Here is a 14,530-nt window from a genome sequence, read left to right on the forward strand (position 1 = left end):
TTTCTCCTTGGGGTGACAGAGGATGAGGGGTGACCTGATAAAGGTGCATAAGATGATGAGAGGCATTGATCATGTGGATAGTCAGAGGATTTTTCCCAGGGCTGAAATGACTAACACGAGAGGGCACTGGTGCTTGGAAGTAGGTTTAGAGGAGATGTCAGGGGAAATTTTTTTCCGCAGAGAGTAGTGAGTGCGTGGAATGGGCTGTTGGCGACGGTGGTGGAGGCTGATACAATAAGGTCTTTTAAGAAACTCCTGGATAGGTACGTGGAGCTTAGAAAAATGGAGGGCTATGAGTAACCCTAGGTAATTTCTAAAGTAACTACATGTTCAGCACAACATTGTGGGCCGAAGGGCCTGTATTATGCAGTAGGTTCTCTAGGTTTCTATGTTTCTATGAATCAGAGCAAAGTGGGGTTCAATGGGAACTCCAAGTAAGCTAGCGTTCCTGGTCCAAAACCAGTAAACCATCAGGGAATCGGGGCTGACAAAGGATTAAATCTATGGGTGAGGAAATCTCAACAAGGATATGTAAACCACATGTTGAATGTGTGAACCCCATTTTGTGGAAAGCTTTAATGCTGTATCAAAGGAGGTTATCGAGCTGGAGAGGTTGTGCACCTCAGCTGACAGTTGGTTTACTCTGTGGCATTTTGTTGCAGTGATAGGGTACAAACAGTACTGAGTGTTGCAACTTCTTATCCATCTTGTACGGGTCAGCAGAGTAAGCAAGATGTCCTTAGCTTACCAGCCGGATATGATTCTTTTAAACACTTCTGTTATTTATCTGAGAGAATTTGTGTGGCAGTTAGGTTGTGCTTCAATACATCCCATTACTTGTACCTCCATGTTGGTTTGAGCCCTTCTGTCCATATACCTTCCTCCCTCTTACCCAGTTGTGGCACTTCTCTGCTCTCCTTTCATGAGCCTAAATCTCTTTTTATGTTTCCTTAATCATAATCAGGTTTAATATCGGCAGCATATGTTGCAAAATCTGCTGTTTTGCTGCAGCAGTATAGTTCAATATATAATAATAATGAAAACTACAAATTACAGTGCAAAAATGGAAAAAAAGGAAAAAAGTGAAGTAGTTTACATGGACTTCAGATGAGTAGAAGGTTTTACTAAAACATTGAATGTATCTCTTCAGGCTCCTATACCTCGTCCTTGATGGTAGAAATGAGAAGAGGGCATGTCCTGGGTGATGGGGACCTTAATGAAGGATGCAGCCATTTTGAGGCATCGCCTTTAGAAGGTGTCCTCAATGCTGCAGACGCCAATGCCCATGATGAAGCTGGCTGAACTTGCAACTTCCTGCAACTTTTTCCGATTCTTTTCAGGGGCCCCTCCATTCCAGAAGGTGATGCAACCATTTAGAATGCTCTACACACTACATCGACAGAAATTTGAGTGTCTTTGGTGGTGTACCAAATCTCCTCAAACTCCTCATGAAATACAGCTATGTTGACCCTCCTTTGTAACTGCATCAATATGTTGTACCCAGGATAGACCTTCAGAGATGTAGACACTCTGGAACTTGAAAATTCTCATCCTTTCCACTGTTGATCCCTCGTTAAGGACTGCTGTGTGTTCCCTCGACTTCCCCTTCCTGAAGTCCACAATCAATTCCTTGGTCTTCCTGACATTGAATGCAAGGTTTTGTTGCGAGACCACTCAACCTGCTGATCTACCTCACACCTGCACACCTCGTTGTCTTCATCTGGAATTCTACCAACAGTAGTTGTGTCATCGGCAAATTTATAGATGGCATTTGAACTGTGCCTAGCCACACAGTTGTGGGTGTAGAAAGAGTAGAGCAGTGGACTAAGCACACATCCTTGAGGTGTGCCTGTGTTGATTGTCAGCGAGGAGGAGATGTTATTTCCAATCTGCACAGACTGTGGTCTCCCCATGAGGAAGTCAGGATCCAATTGCAGAGGAAGGTACAGAGACCCAGGCTTTGGAGCTTGTTGATCAATACTGAGGGTACGATGGTATAGAACGCTGAGCCCACAATGAATCAATAAACAGAAGCCTTACAGAGATATCACTATTGTTCAGCTGGTCCAAGGCCAAGTGGAGAATGAGTAAGATTCCACCTGCTGTAGACCTGTTGTGACAAGAGGTCCTTGCCTAGGCAGGAGTTGATTCTGGCCATGACCGACATCTCAAACCACTTCATCGCAGTAGATGTGAGTGCAAGTGGATGATAGTCACTGAGGCAACTCACCCTAATCTTCTTGGGCACTGGTTTGATTGTTGCCCTTTTGAAGCAGGCAGAACCACCAGCCACTGCATCAGTGAGAGATTGAAGATGTGTTTAAACACTCCCACTAGGTGGTTGGCACAGGTTTTCATTGCCCTACCAGGTTCACCTTGTGATAGTTCACCCTTTTGAAAGATGTTCTGGTGTTGACCTCTGGACAGAGATCACACAGGTATTCGCACAGATGTGGTTTTATTCTCCTTTTCAAGGCATGCATAAAAGGTATTGAGCTCACCTGGAAGTGAAGCATCGCAGCCATTCATGAATTTTGGTTTCACTTTGTAGGAAGTAATGGCCTGTAAAACATGCCAGAGCTGGTGTGCATCTGATTCTATCTCCCTAATATACAATTAGCTCATGCACCAGCAACGGTGTAAATAAATCTATATTGTCTGCCTTACTGGTTCGAGTAACTGCCTTTGGAGAGTCTGCTGGTTCCAGTTGCTGCCTTTGGAGGGGCTGCTGGTTCCAGTCACTGCTGTTGGAGGGGCTGTTGGTACCAGTCCCTGCCGTTGGAGGGGCTGCTGGTTCCAGTTGCTGCTGTTGGAGGAGCTGCTGGTTCCAGTTGCCGCTGTTGGAGGTGCTGCTGGTTCCAGTCCCTGCCGTTGGAGGGGCTGCTGGTTGCAGTTACTGCCATTGGAGAGGCTGCTGGTTTCAGTCGCTGCTGCTGGAGGGGCTGCTGTTTTCAATCCCTGCTGCTGGAGGGGCTGCTGGTTCCAGTCACTGCTGTTGGAGGGGCTGCTGGTTCCAGTCACTGCTGTTGGAGGGGCTGCTGGTTCCAGTCACTGCTGTTGGAGGGGCTGCTGGTTCCAGTTGCTGCGCTGGAGGGGCCACTGCTCAGCCGCTGCGTTGGTAGGGCCGCTGGGTCTCGATGCTCCCAGAGATGTTATCAAAATTCTGAGATCTATGGATTGGACTGTAGTTCATATTGGCCTCTTACATTTCAATGTTTTTTTTCATGTTCTCGCCAATTCTGTCTTGTTGTGGATTATCAGGCTGGTGCTCTGTTAGTTTTTGTACAAGGGAGGGGTAGGGATGTTTGGGGTTTGTGAGTTTTTGTTTCTTTTTCTTTACATGCGGGGGGTGGGGGATTGATGTCTTCCTTTCAACTACTTATATGGTTTCCTGTACTCTATAGCTCTCTGGAGAAGAGACAAATTTCAGAGTTGTATTCTGCATACATACATACATTAATAATAAAATGAACCTTTAACCTGTGACCTAACAATACTTCATATTTAATAGGTTAAAATTTCCTGTACTGAATTTGACCATAATTGGGTGATGTGTATCTAACTGTCATTACTTTCCTGACAAATATTTCTTCATATTGTTATCTTTTAGAGGTGGTCAATGCTGTCAAAATCCACATGTTATAAATCTGCATTGGCTGCTAATTCAAAGTTCAAATAAGTTTTGTATCAAGGTACATATATGTCACCATATACTCCCCTTACATTTATTTTCTTGTGGGCATTGACAGTAAATAGAAAAAAAATAGAATTGCACACAACAGGATGAACAACAATCAATGTGCAAAAAAAACAACAAATTGCAAATACAAAAAGAAAGGAATAAATAGATCAATAAATAAATGAAATAATATCAAGAATAGATTTAAGTCTCTTAAATTTTCTCTCTTTTAATACTAGTTGGTTTTTGATGTAAACACACCTGAACATTTGAAGCTGGTTGATGATTTTGTTTTACATAAATTCAGTCTACCAACAATCTGTTTCATTTCATAAGCAGAAAAATACAAGGGAAGAGGAAAAGCCGGAACACACTTTAGTTCAGCTCGTAGGCGCAGCCGGGCTGTTCTTTATCATATCTCTGGCCATCTACAAAAGCGCGAAAAGAACAAATTGAAAATTAATAATGTAAGTATGTGAAGAAATTAGTGAACCTTAACGTATTTTATCAGGTAGTCATATTCTTTATTGTTATTATATATAATACTGAATAGAAACTCCAGAGAAGCATTAATGTATCTGTAGTGCTGATCACTGCAAAGTTTAAGAAGCATAGCATTTTAACTTGTACTCTGCAAAAACATTTGATGGAATTGTCAAATTTAAGTAATGATAGTGCCCAAGGGCTGGAGTAGCTTTCTGCAAACAGTTTACACAGCAACTGTATGTTTAGATCAATTATTAACAGCCAAATCACACCACTTCCTCTCACTGAAACATTTTGAATTTACAAACCTGGCAAATTGTAAATTGAGCTGGCAGGTTAGCTCTCCTGATCTGAGCTATTTTTGTTTTTGTTAGGTCACTGTTATGTATACTACCTTAGGAGATTTACCATATTAAACCTGAGATTCCCATAGAACAGACAACAGAGTATCCTTTGCTTAAAGTTCATACCTGTTCTTTCAGGTGAACAATGGCTCTTGTATCCAACTCCAAATCTTCACAACACCACTGCATTTTTCAAGGTTATATGATTTTTATCAGGTCATGTACTCTGAATTTATGACAATTGCAGGATGAGACCAACCAACTAGAAAATAGTATGACAGGATTTTTGAAATCCAGTCCACTAAATTTGTAGTCTCATTTGGTTAGAACTGAAATTTAGAAACTACATGAGCGTTCTTTCTCACTCTAGCAAAGGTGAAGCAAATGGCCCTTGGCTAAGGAGATGCACAGTTGTTTTAAACACTGTATGTTTAACTCAGATGTAGATAATCGGATGAGTGTACTCCCTCAAGACCAGCATTTAGATCAAGAGATTTAGAGGGGTCTGGGCCAATAGCAGACAAATGGTATTAGTTCAGTTAGGCAACTTGGTTAGTAGGGAGGAGTTGGGCTGAAGCTGTTCTATGCTGTATAATTCTATGTCTATGACATTTAGAGAGCGCTGTGAAAAATTCTTATCAAACTTTTACCCAAGCTACTGTAATGTCAATTTATAACTACCATCCTAATACTAATTATCGAGCAGGATGATACTTATATATGTAATTCCAAGTTACAAGCATAACCTTCACAGGTGAAATTTGTTACCTGTTACAAATGATGTTTCACATTATCATATAGTCCGAACTCATGATTTACCATTCTTTGAAGTAAATCAATGAAATGTTTAAAAAGGAATAACTGGGATGTAGGCGTATCAAATGCCATGATGGAAAAAAGATATTTTTTGAAGCCCTTCATATACTGAACATGTTTGACACAATTGGTTTCAATTTTTGCTGAAAGAAAATGCATTTTTTATTCTGCCTTAACATCAACAACACAAAACTGATCAATAAGCTTCAAGACCTTGGCCTTAATTCCTCCTTGTGCAATTGGATCCTCAGCTTCCTCACTTGCATACCCTAGTCAGTTCAGATTGGCAACAACATCTCCTCCACAATCTGCATCAGTACAGGTGCACCACAAGGCTGTGTGCTTAGCCCCCTGCTCTACTCACTTTACACTTAAAGACTGTGATGCTAAGCACAGCTCAAATGTCAAATTTAAGTTTGCTGACAAAACCACTGTCATTGCCTGAATCAATGGCAGTGACGAATCAGCATATTGGATGGAGATTGAAAATCTGGCTGAGTGGTGCCACAACAACAACCTCAAATTCAATGTCAGCAAGATCAAGAGCAGGTTGTTGAGTTCAGGAGGAAGAAATCAGAGGTTCATGAGCCAGTCCTCAATGGGGGATCAGAGATGGAGAGGGTCAGCAGCTTTATCAATTAAAAAGGGTTCTAGGAGTAAACCTGGCAATTATCGGCCTGTGAGTTTGAAGTCAGTGGTAGGTAAATTGATGGAAAGTATTCTTAGAGATGGTATATATAATTTTCTGGATAGACAGGGTCTGATTAGGAACAGTCAACATGGATTTGTGCATGGAAGGTCATGTTTGACAAATCTTATTGAATTTTTTGATGTGGTTACTAAGAAAGTTGACGAGGGTAAAGCAGTGGCTGTTGTCTATATGGACTTCAGTAAGGCCTTTGACAAGGTTCCACACGGAAAGTGAGTTAGGAAGGTTCAATCATTGGGTATTAATATGGAAGTAGTAAAATGGATTCAGCAGTGGCTAGTTGGGAGAGGCCAGAGAGTAGTGGTGGATAACTGTGTGTCAGATTGGAGGACGGTGTGTAGCGGTGTGCCTCAGGGATCTGTACTGGGTCCAATGTTGTTTGTAATATATATTAATGATCTAGATGATGGGGTGGTAAATTGGATTAGTAAGTATGCAGATAATACTAAGATAGGTGGAGTTGTGGATGATGAGGTAGGTTTTCAAAACTTGCAGAGAGATTTAGGCCAGTTAGAAGAGTGGGCTGAAAGATGGCAGATGGAGTTTAATGCTGAAAAATGTGAGGTGCTACATTTTGGTAGAACTAATCAAAATAGGACATACATGGTAAATGGTAGGGCATTGAAGAATGCTTTAGAACAGAGGGATCTAGGAATAATGGTGCATAGTTCCCTGAAGATGGAATCTCATGTGGATAGGGTGGTGAAGAAAGCTTTTGGTTTGCTGGCCTTTATTAATCAGAGCATTGAGTATTGGAGTTGGGATGTAATGTTGAATTTGTTTAAGGCATTCGTAAGGCCAAATCTGGAGTATTGTCTACAGTTCTGGTCACCGAATTATAGGAAAGACGTCAATAAAATTGAGAGTACAGTGGAGGTTTACTAAAATGTTGCCTGGGTTTCATCTCCTAAGTTACAGAGAAAGGTTGAACAAGTTAGGTCTTTATTCTTTGGAGCGTAGAAGGTTGAGGGGAGACTTGATAGAGGTGTTTAAAATTATGAGGGGGATTGATAGAGTTGACGTGGATAGGCTTTTTCCATTGAGAGTGGGGAAGATTCAAACAAGAGGCCATGGGTTGAGAATTTGAGGACAGAAGTTTAGGGGTAACATGAGGGGGAACTTCTTTACTCAGAGAGTGGTAGCTGTGTGGAATGAGCTTCTAACAGAAGTGGTTGAGGCAGGTTCTGTGTTGTTGTTTAAAGTTAAATTGGATAGATATATGGACAGGAAAAGAATGGAGGGCTATGGGCTGAGTGCAGGTCGGTGGGAATAGGATAAGGTAGGAGTTCGGCACGGACTAGAAGGGCCAAGATGGCCTACTTCTGTGCTGTAATTGTTATATGGCTATATGGTTATTTTGGAGGATCTGTCCTGGGCCTAGTATATGTGCAATTACAAAGAAAGAACAACAGCACATCTGCTGCCTTAGAAGTTTGCGAAGATTCGGCATGCTATCTAAAACTTCAACAAACGTCAATAGATGTATGGTAGAGAGTATATTGACTGGTTGCACGATGGCCTGGTATGGAAACACCAATGCCATTGAATGAAAAATCCTACACAAAAACAGGAAAACAGATTATTATCTGAATGGTGGCCGATTAGGAAAAGGGGCAGTGCAACGAGACCTGGGTGTCATTATACACCAGTCATTGAAAGTAGGCATGCAGGTAGAGCAGGCGGTGAAAAAGGCAAATGGTATGCTGGCAATTATAGCAAGAGGATTGGAGTACAGGAGCAGGGAGGTACTACTGCAGTTGTACAAGGCCTTGGTGAGACCACACCTGGAGTACTGTGTGCAGTTTTGGTCCCCCAATCTGAGGAAAGACATCCTTGCCATACAGCGAGTACAAAAAAGGTTCACCAGATTGATTCCTGGGATGGCAGGACTTTCATATGATGAAAGACTGGATGAATTAGGCTTATACTCATTGAAATTTAGAAGATTGAGGGGGGATCTGATTGAAACGTATAAAATCCTAAAGGGATTGAACAGGCTAGATGCAGGAAGATTGTTCCCGATGTTGGGGAAGTCCAGAACGAGGAGTCACAGTTTGAGGATAAAGGGGAAGTCTTTTGGGACCGAGATTAGGAAAAACTTCTTCACACAGAGAGTGGTGAATCTGTGGAATTCTCTGCCACAGGAAACAGTTGAGGGCAGTTCATTGGCTATATTTAAGAGGGAGTTAGATACGGCCCTTGTGGCTAAAGGGATCAGGGAGTAGGGAGGGAAGGCTGGTGCAGGGTTCTGAGTTGGATGATCAGCCATGATCATATTGAATGGCGGTGCAGGCTCAAAGGGCTGAATGGCCTACTCCTGCACCTATTTTCTATATTTCTATGTTTCTATATGGAGTGCTGTCACAGGAAAGCAGCACCCATCATCAGGGATCCCTGCCACCCAGGTCATACTCGCTTCTTACTGCTGTCATCAGGAAGAAAGTACAGGAGCCTCAGGACCAACACCACCAGATTCAGGAACAGTTATTACTCCTCAACCATCGAACTAAAGGGGATAAATTCACTCAACTTCACTTGCCCCATCACTGAACTGTTCCCATAATATATAGGCTTACTTTCAAGGACTCATGTTCTCAATATTTATTGCTTTTTTTTTCTTTCATATTTGCTCAATTTGTTCTCTTTTACACCTTGGTTATTTGTCTGTCCTGTTGGATGCAGATTTACTGTGTATGACCGCAAGAAAATGAATCTCAGGGTTGTACATATATGGTGACATATATGTACTCTGATAATAAATTTACTTTGAACCTTGACCAAGGAATTGATAAGTGATCGCTATTATGTTGGGGAGAAAATGGAAACTGTTGTCATTCGGATAATAATATCATAATATGTAAAATGGGCAGTCTGAAATTGTATACTTAACAAATATTATTATCTTGTTCCTCGGCAGAATGTGTTCAGAAACAAACCAGCTCTACCAGAATACAAGGTTGCAGATGCAAAAAAGTCAAAATTCATCCTTTTGCATTACAGCACTTCTAAAGCATTGTGGGACTGGCTAATATTATTAGCAACGTTTTATGTTGCCGTGACTGTGCCGTATAATGTCTGTTTTATTGGAAATGATGAAAACTTGCCTTCAGCAAGAAGCACAACAGTTAGTGACATTGCAGTGGAAATCCTGTTCATCATCGGTAAGCGTTCAATGATCTTCTTGTTCTTCAACTCAGTTTATAGTCAGATGGTATTCATATACTGAAGATAAGAAAAATGCTGAGGATGCTGGAAATCAGAATAAAAATCAGTAACTTAATGCTAAATTAACACTGCTCCTTTACAGTTTCTGCCTAAATCATTAATCTTCTTTCCCAGAACGTAGACTAAGGTAAGCCGGGAGTGTTGCCGTCGCTGTGCTCAGCCAGGCCTTGCAAGACTGGAATGAAAGGAAGGGAGTTAACTATAATTACAATGAAACCCTAATTGACTAGAATGGGCGCATTCTCATGTGCATGATTTCCAATTTCTTCCAGTTGCCCAGCAGTGAGAGCGCCCAGACTCCACAGCAGTGTCCATGGTTGTGACAGGTCTTCCCGACCTATGTGCACCTCCCAAGGTGTCAGAGGCCTGTGCCTGCTAGAAGTCCTATATAAGAAACTTGTCCAGAACGTTTCAAGCAGGAACCAAAGAACGTTCCTCTGGGCCATTCCCTTCCCAATCAACAAGGAACTGGACACTGCTCCTCATCCAGTGAGATGCCAGTGAAATTGGACCAACTGTTCAACAACAGGGACTCCCACGTCAGTCTCCTGGTCAGGGAAGGGTGGTTACTGGAATCCCTTTTGATACTAAAAGGGAGACGTACCAGTGGAGGATGACTGGAGGTTATTGTGAGCAATCTCTGCCCAAACAAGTTGGAACTTCCAGGTTGTGTTGTTAGAAGAGACAGGGAAATGCAGGGTTGTCTCCAGCTCCTGATTCACTCTTTCAGTCTGGGTGTTAGATTGGGGGGCGAAAACCTGTTGAGAGGCTGGCTGTGCTCTCAAAAGATAACAGAAAACCTTCCAAAACCAGAAAGTGAACTGTTGTCCTCAGAGTGTATGTTTTTTAAGAGACTCCTGGACAGGTACATGGAGCTCAGAAAAATAGAGGACTATGGGTAACCCTAGGTAATTTCTGAGGTAAGGACATGTTCGGCACAGCTTTGTGGGCCAAAGGGCCTGTATTGTGTCGTAGGTTTTCTATGTTTCTATGTCCTGAGGGAAGCCGTACAGACTGAACACATGCTGAACCATGAGTGTGGCAGTTTCATGAGCTGATGGGCGCTTGGAGAGGGCAGTGAAGTAGGCTGCTTTAGAGAACCAGCCAACCTCCAGCTAACAGCATGGTAGTGTTCCCATCTGATGGTGGCAGACCAGTAATGAAATCCGCTGAGGGGTGCAACGGAGGCGAAGAAGCACAGGCGGTGGGTAGAACACACCATCTGCGCACTGACGTGATGTCTTGTTCTGGGCAGACAGAGACAACTTTGTGGGCATCTTGGGATATAGATAGCCACCAAAATTGTCTCTTTGTGAATTCAAGGTCCTTTGAATCCTCGATGGCCAACCAAACTAGAAGAGTGACCCCACTCCAACACTCAGAGTTGCAGGGATGGACAGCCGGTTGGGAGGTCCCACACCTGGGCATGGACCTGAATGTTGGACAGCCCTCACCTGTTTCTATTCCCCAGATCATCAGAGCAGTAAAACCAATGCGGGGAAAGATGGGCTCTGGATTGGTGTTACCCTCAAAGATGTCAAACTGGCAGGAGAAAGCATCAGCCTCGGTATTCTTGATGCCAGGATGGTAGGTGAGAGTGAAATTAAGCGAGGTGAAGTAAAGAACACAATGAGCTTGGTGGGAGTTGAGACCGTTGGTGTCACGAATGCAGAAGTTCTTCTGATCTGTCCTTATCTGCACTGCTCCATCCAGCCAGAGACAGCATGCTCCAGGGCCTTCTTGATAGAAGTTCTCGGTTCCCAGCATCATAAATACAATCTGCAGGAGTCAATGTTGGGAAAGAAAAGCACAAGGTGCAGCCGATTATCTACCGAAGAGGGCTGGGGGAGCACAGTTCCAATGGCGACACCAAATGCATCAGTCTGGATGAAGAATGGATAAGATAGGTCTGTGTATTGCAAATCAGGGCAGTGGTGAAGCTTCACTTTAGCTCCGAGAATGCCTGGTCTGCTTCACCTGTCCTTTGGAATTCTGCAGAAGTCCTCTTGGTGGGTGTATTTATGAGAGCCACAATGGAGCTGAAGTTTCTGATCAAGCAGTGATTAAAAATTTGCATCCACATGAAGTGCCTCACCTGTTTGACCGTAGATGGTTTGGGCCATTCTGTGACTACCTGAATTTTACATTGGAACACTGGGGAAGGATGTAGCCCGAGAATGACACTGGGTGTTTGTGGAACTTGCATTTCGCTAGCTTGGTATAAAGGTTATTCTAGAGGAGCCATCTGAGAAACCTCCAGAAATACTGGACATGTTCCTGGCGAGAGCAGGAATAGATAAGAATACCATCCAAATACACAAAAAAAAATCTGATTCAACATCCCGGAGCACCATATTGACCAGGACCGGAAAAATATCAGGAGTGTTGGCCAGACCAAATGGCATCATGAGGTACTCATTGGCCAGTGGATGTGATGAATACTGTTTTCCACTCATCCCATTCCTGAACCTGAACCAAACTGTAAGCATTTTGCAGATCTATCCTCAAGAATATTGTTGCTCCTTGGAGATGTTCAAATGCAGAGGTAAGCAGGGGAAGTTTCATACGGACGTGGCTAGGAACGGACCCAAGTGCAAGACACAGACACTGAAGGACTAGGGACAGGACTAGGATACAGGGTGAGAGCAAGGACATGGACACGAAAACTGGGAACCTGGAACAGGACTGGACAAGAGAGCTAGGAGCCCGGGCTTGGACTCCGAGCCAGAGACTGGACAAGGACCCAGTTCCTGGGTCTTTCCTCTGGCTCGGACCCCAGAGCTAGGCAAGGCTTGGCAGGCAGGCAGGATGAGGCTGGAGTCCTCAGGCTTGAGGCTAGAGGCGAGGCTTGGCAGGAGGCAGGAGGCTGGAGTCTTCAGACGAGGTGAGGCTTGGCAGGAGACAGGAGGCTGGAGTCTTCAGGCTTGAGGCTAGAGGCGAGGCTTGGCAGGAGGCTGGAGTCTTCAGTCTTGAGACTAGAGGCGAGGTTTGGCTTGAGGCTAGAGGATAGAGACTTGAGGTGAGGCTTGGCAGGAGACAGGAGGCTGGAGTCTTCAAGCTTGAGGCTAGAGGCTAGAGACCTGAGGTGAGGCTTGGCAGGAGGCTGGAGTCTTCAGGCTTGAGGCTTGGCAGGAGGCTGGAGTCTTCAGGCTTGAGGCTAGGCAGGAGGCTGGAGTCTTCAGGCTTGAGGCTAAGCAGGAGGCTGGAGTCTTCAGGTTTGAGGCTAGGCAGGAGATTGGAGTCTTCAGGATTGAGGCTAGGCAGGAGGCTGGAGTTTTCAAGCTTGAGGCTAGGCAGGCTCCTCCTGGGCAGGGCGCGGTACTCCTGGGCAGGGCGCGAATCACCACCCGACAGAGGCAAGGGGACAGGAAGGGACAGAATCAACCGCAGGTAACGGCAATACTCCCTGGCTTACCTGATGGAGGCAAGGGACGGAAAGGTACAGAACCAACCATAGGTAATGGCAAGACGGCCTGGCTTACCCGACGGAGGCAAGGGACAGGAAAGGAGCTAGGTACGGGGTGGCTCCAGGACAAGACAGCAAGACAAGGCAAGGCTTCAAGCAATGCAAGGCAAGACAGAACTTCAGGCGAGGTGAGAGTTACTGGCAAGGCTTCAGGCGAGGAAACAGAAGGCAGAGGAAGGGATACAAGGAGTAAGGACAAGAACAATCCAGCAGCCACGCCCTGTTCTCTGAAGGTATTTATGCAGCCAGCCCCAACAAGCATCAGCTGACTCAATTAGAGCTCAACAAGAACAGAAACAGGGTAGACAGGAAAACCAAGAGCAAGGGTCGATGGACCGGAATACGGACTTCACGGACCGGATCATGACAGGATGAGGGTAGCAGTTCTTCTCTGTGACATTGCTGAGGGACTAATAATCAATGAAGGGATAGAGCTTGCCATCCTTCTTGCTCACAGAAAAGGAAGCCCACCCCTGCTGGTGAGATAAATGGACGGATAAATCCTAAGGCCAATGCTTCCTTGATGTATTCTTCAATGGTCTCCATTTCAGAATGACAGAGAAAAAAGCCGGCTCTGAGGAGAATTAGAACTCAATGGTGCAGTGTAATGGCTGGTGTGGAGGCTGGGAGGTGGCTTTCTTCTTACTGAAGACCTCAAGAAGGTCAGCATATTCAACTGAAACATCAAACAGGAGTTGGCTCCAGAGGGGATACGCTGGCAGGGGCTTGAGCTGGATCCAGACAGGTAGAAAAGAATGCCAGTCCCCACTGTTGGAGTGCCTTTGGGGACCAATCGATCCGTGGGTCGTGTCGAGAGAGTAAGGGAAGGTCAAGCACCAGTGGTAGTTCAGGTGAATCAATAAGATAAAAGGAAATCTGTTCCCAATGGTTGCACTCTAGCACATGATGGAAGGGTATCATAGAAAGGTAGATCTTGGCTGACCAAGATCCAGAGTTTTGATATAGAAACATAGAAACCTATGGCACAATACAGGCCCTTTGGCCCACAAAGCTGTGCCGAACATGTCCTTACCTTAGAAATTACTTAGGGTTACCTATAGCCCTCTATTTTTCTAAGCTCCATGTACCTATCCGGGAGTGTTTTAAAATTCCCTATCATATCCGCCTCCACCACTGCCGCTGGCAGCCCATTCCACACACTCACCACTCTCCTTCAGTATTCACTACGGAAAAGGACCTTGGCGATTGTAGGGATGACTTACAGTGGACTGAAAAGCTTGAGCATGTAGATATTAAGGAAGAGGATGTGCTGGAGCTTTTGGACAGCATCAAGTTGGATGAGTCACCGGGACTGAACGAGATGTACCCCAGGCTACTGTGGGAGGCGAGGGAGGAGATTGCTGAGCCTCTGGCAAAAATCTTTGCATCATCAATGAGGGCGGGAGAGTTTCCGGAGGATTGGAGGGTTGCGGATGTTCAAAAAAGGGAGTAGAGATAGCCCAAGAAATTATAGACCAGATATCTATATTCTGTCTTGGTTGTTGGGCGGGAACTCCCTACCTTAGGGCCTAAGCGAAATCCATGAGGTTTCCAGCTGCCCCAGTATCATTAAATGCAAGAAGCTCATGAAGTGCTGATCACTCCCATTCCTCCTGAGATACTACAGGTGCAACGCCACCCCCAGCTGCAAGTACTCCTCTGTGGATCGTATACTGGGTGATGAGAGAGAGGTGAAGATAAGTGGTGATCTGATGAGGAGGAGACTCAGGGCATTCTCTCTCTGTGCCAGTCAGCTACCTGTTGGTCAACTCCAATGGCCAGATTATCTGGTCATCCAGGTTGTC

The 14,530-nt window shown here is 44.6% G+C and overlaps 1 protein-coding gene across 1 annotated transcript in view; it reads left to right on the forward strand.

Annotated features, from left to right (window-relative positions):
* kcnh8 (potassium voltage-gated channel, subfamily H (eag-related), member 8) overlaps nt 1-14,530 on the forward strand; it is a 450,065-nt gene that overhangs the window by 264,310 nt on the left and 171,225 nt on the right. Inside the window, exons 4-5 of the mRNA XM_072254419.1 lie at nt 4,019-4,146; nt 8,952-9,195. Of these exons, the coding sequence (XP_072110520.1) occupies nt 4,019-4,146; nt 8,952-9,195 (372 nt within the window). The remainder of the gene's footprint in view (nt 1-4,018; nt 4,147-8,951; nt 9,196-14,530) is intronic.

Source organism: Mobula birostris, chromosome 3 (genome assembly GCF_030028105.1).
Source record: "Mobula birostris isolate sMobBir1 chromosome 3, sMobBir1.hap1, whole genome shotgun sequence".
In the NCBI taxonomy this organism is placed as follows: domain Eukaryota; kingdom Metazoa; phylum Chordata; class Chondrichthyes; order Myliobatiformes; family Myliobatidae; genus Mobula; species Mobula birostris.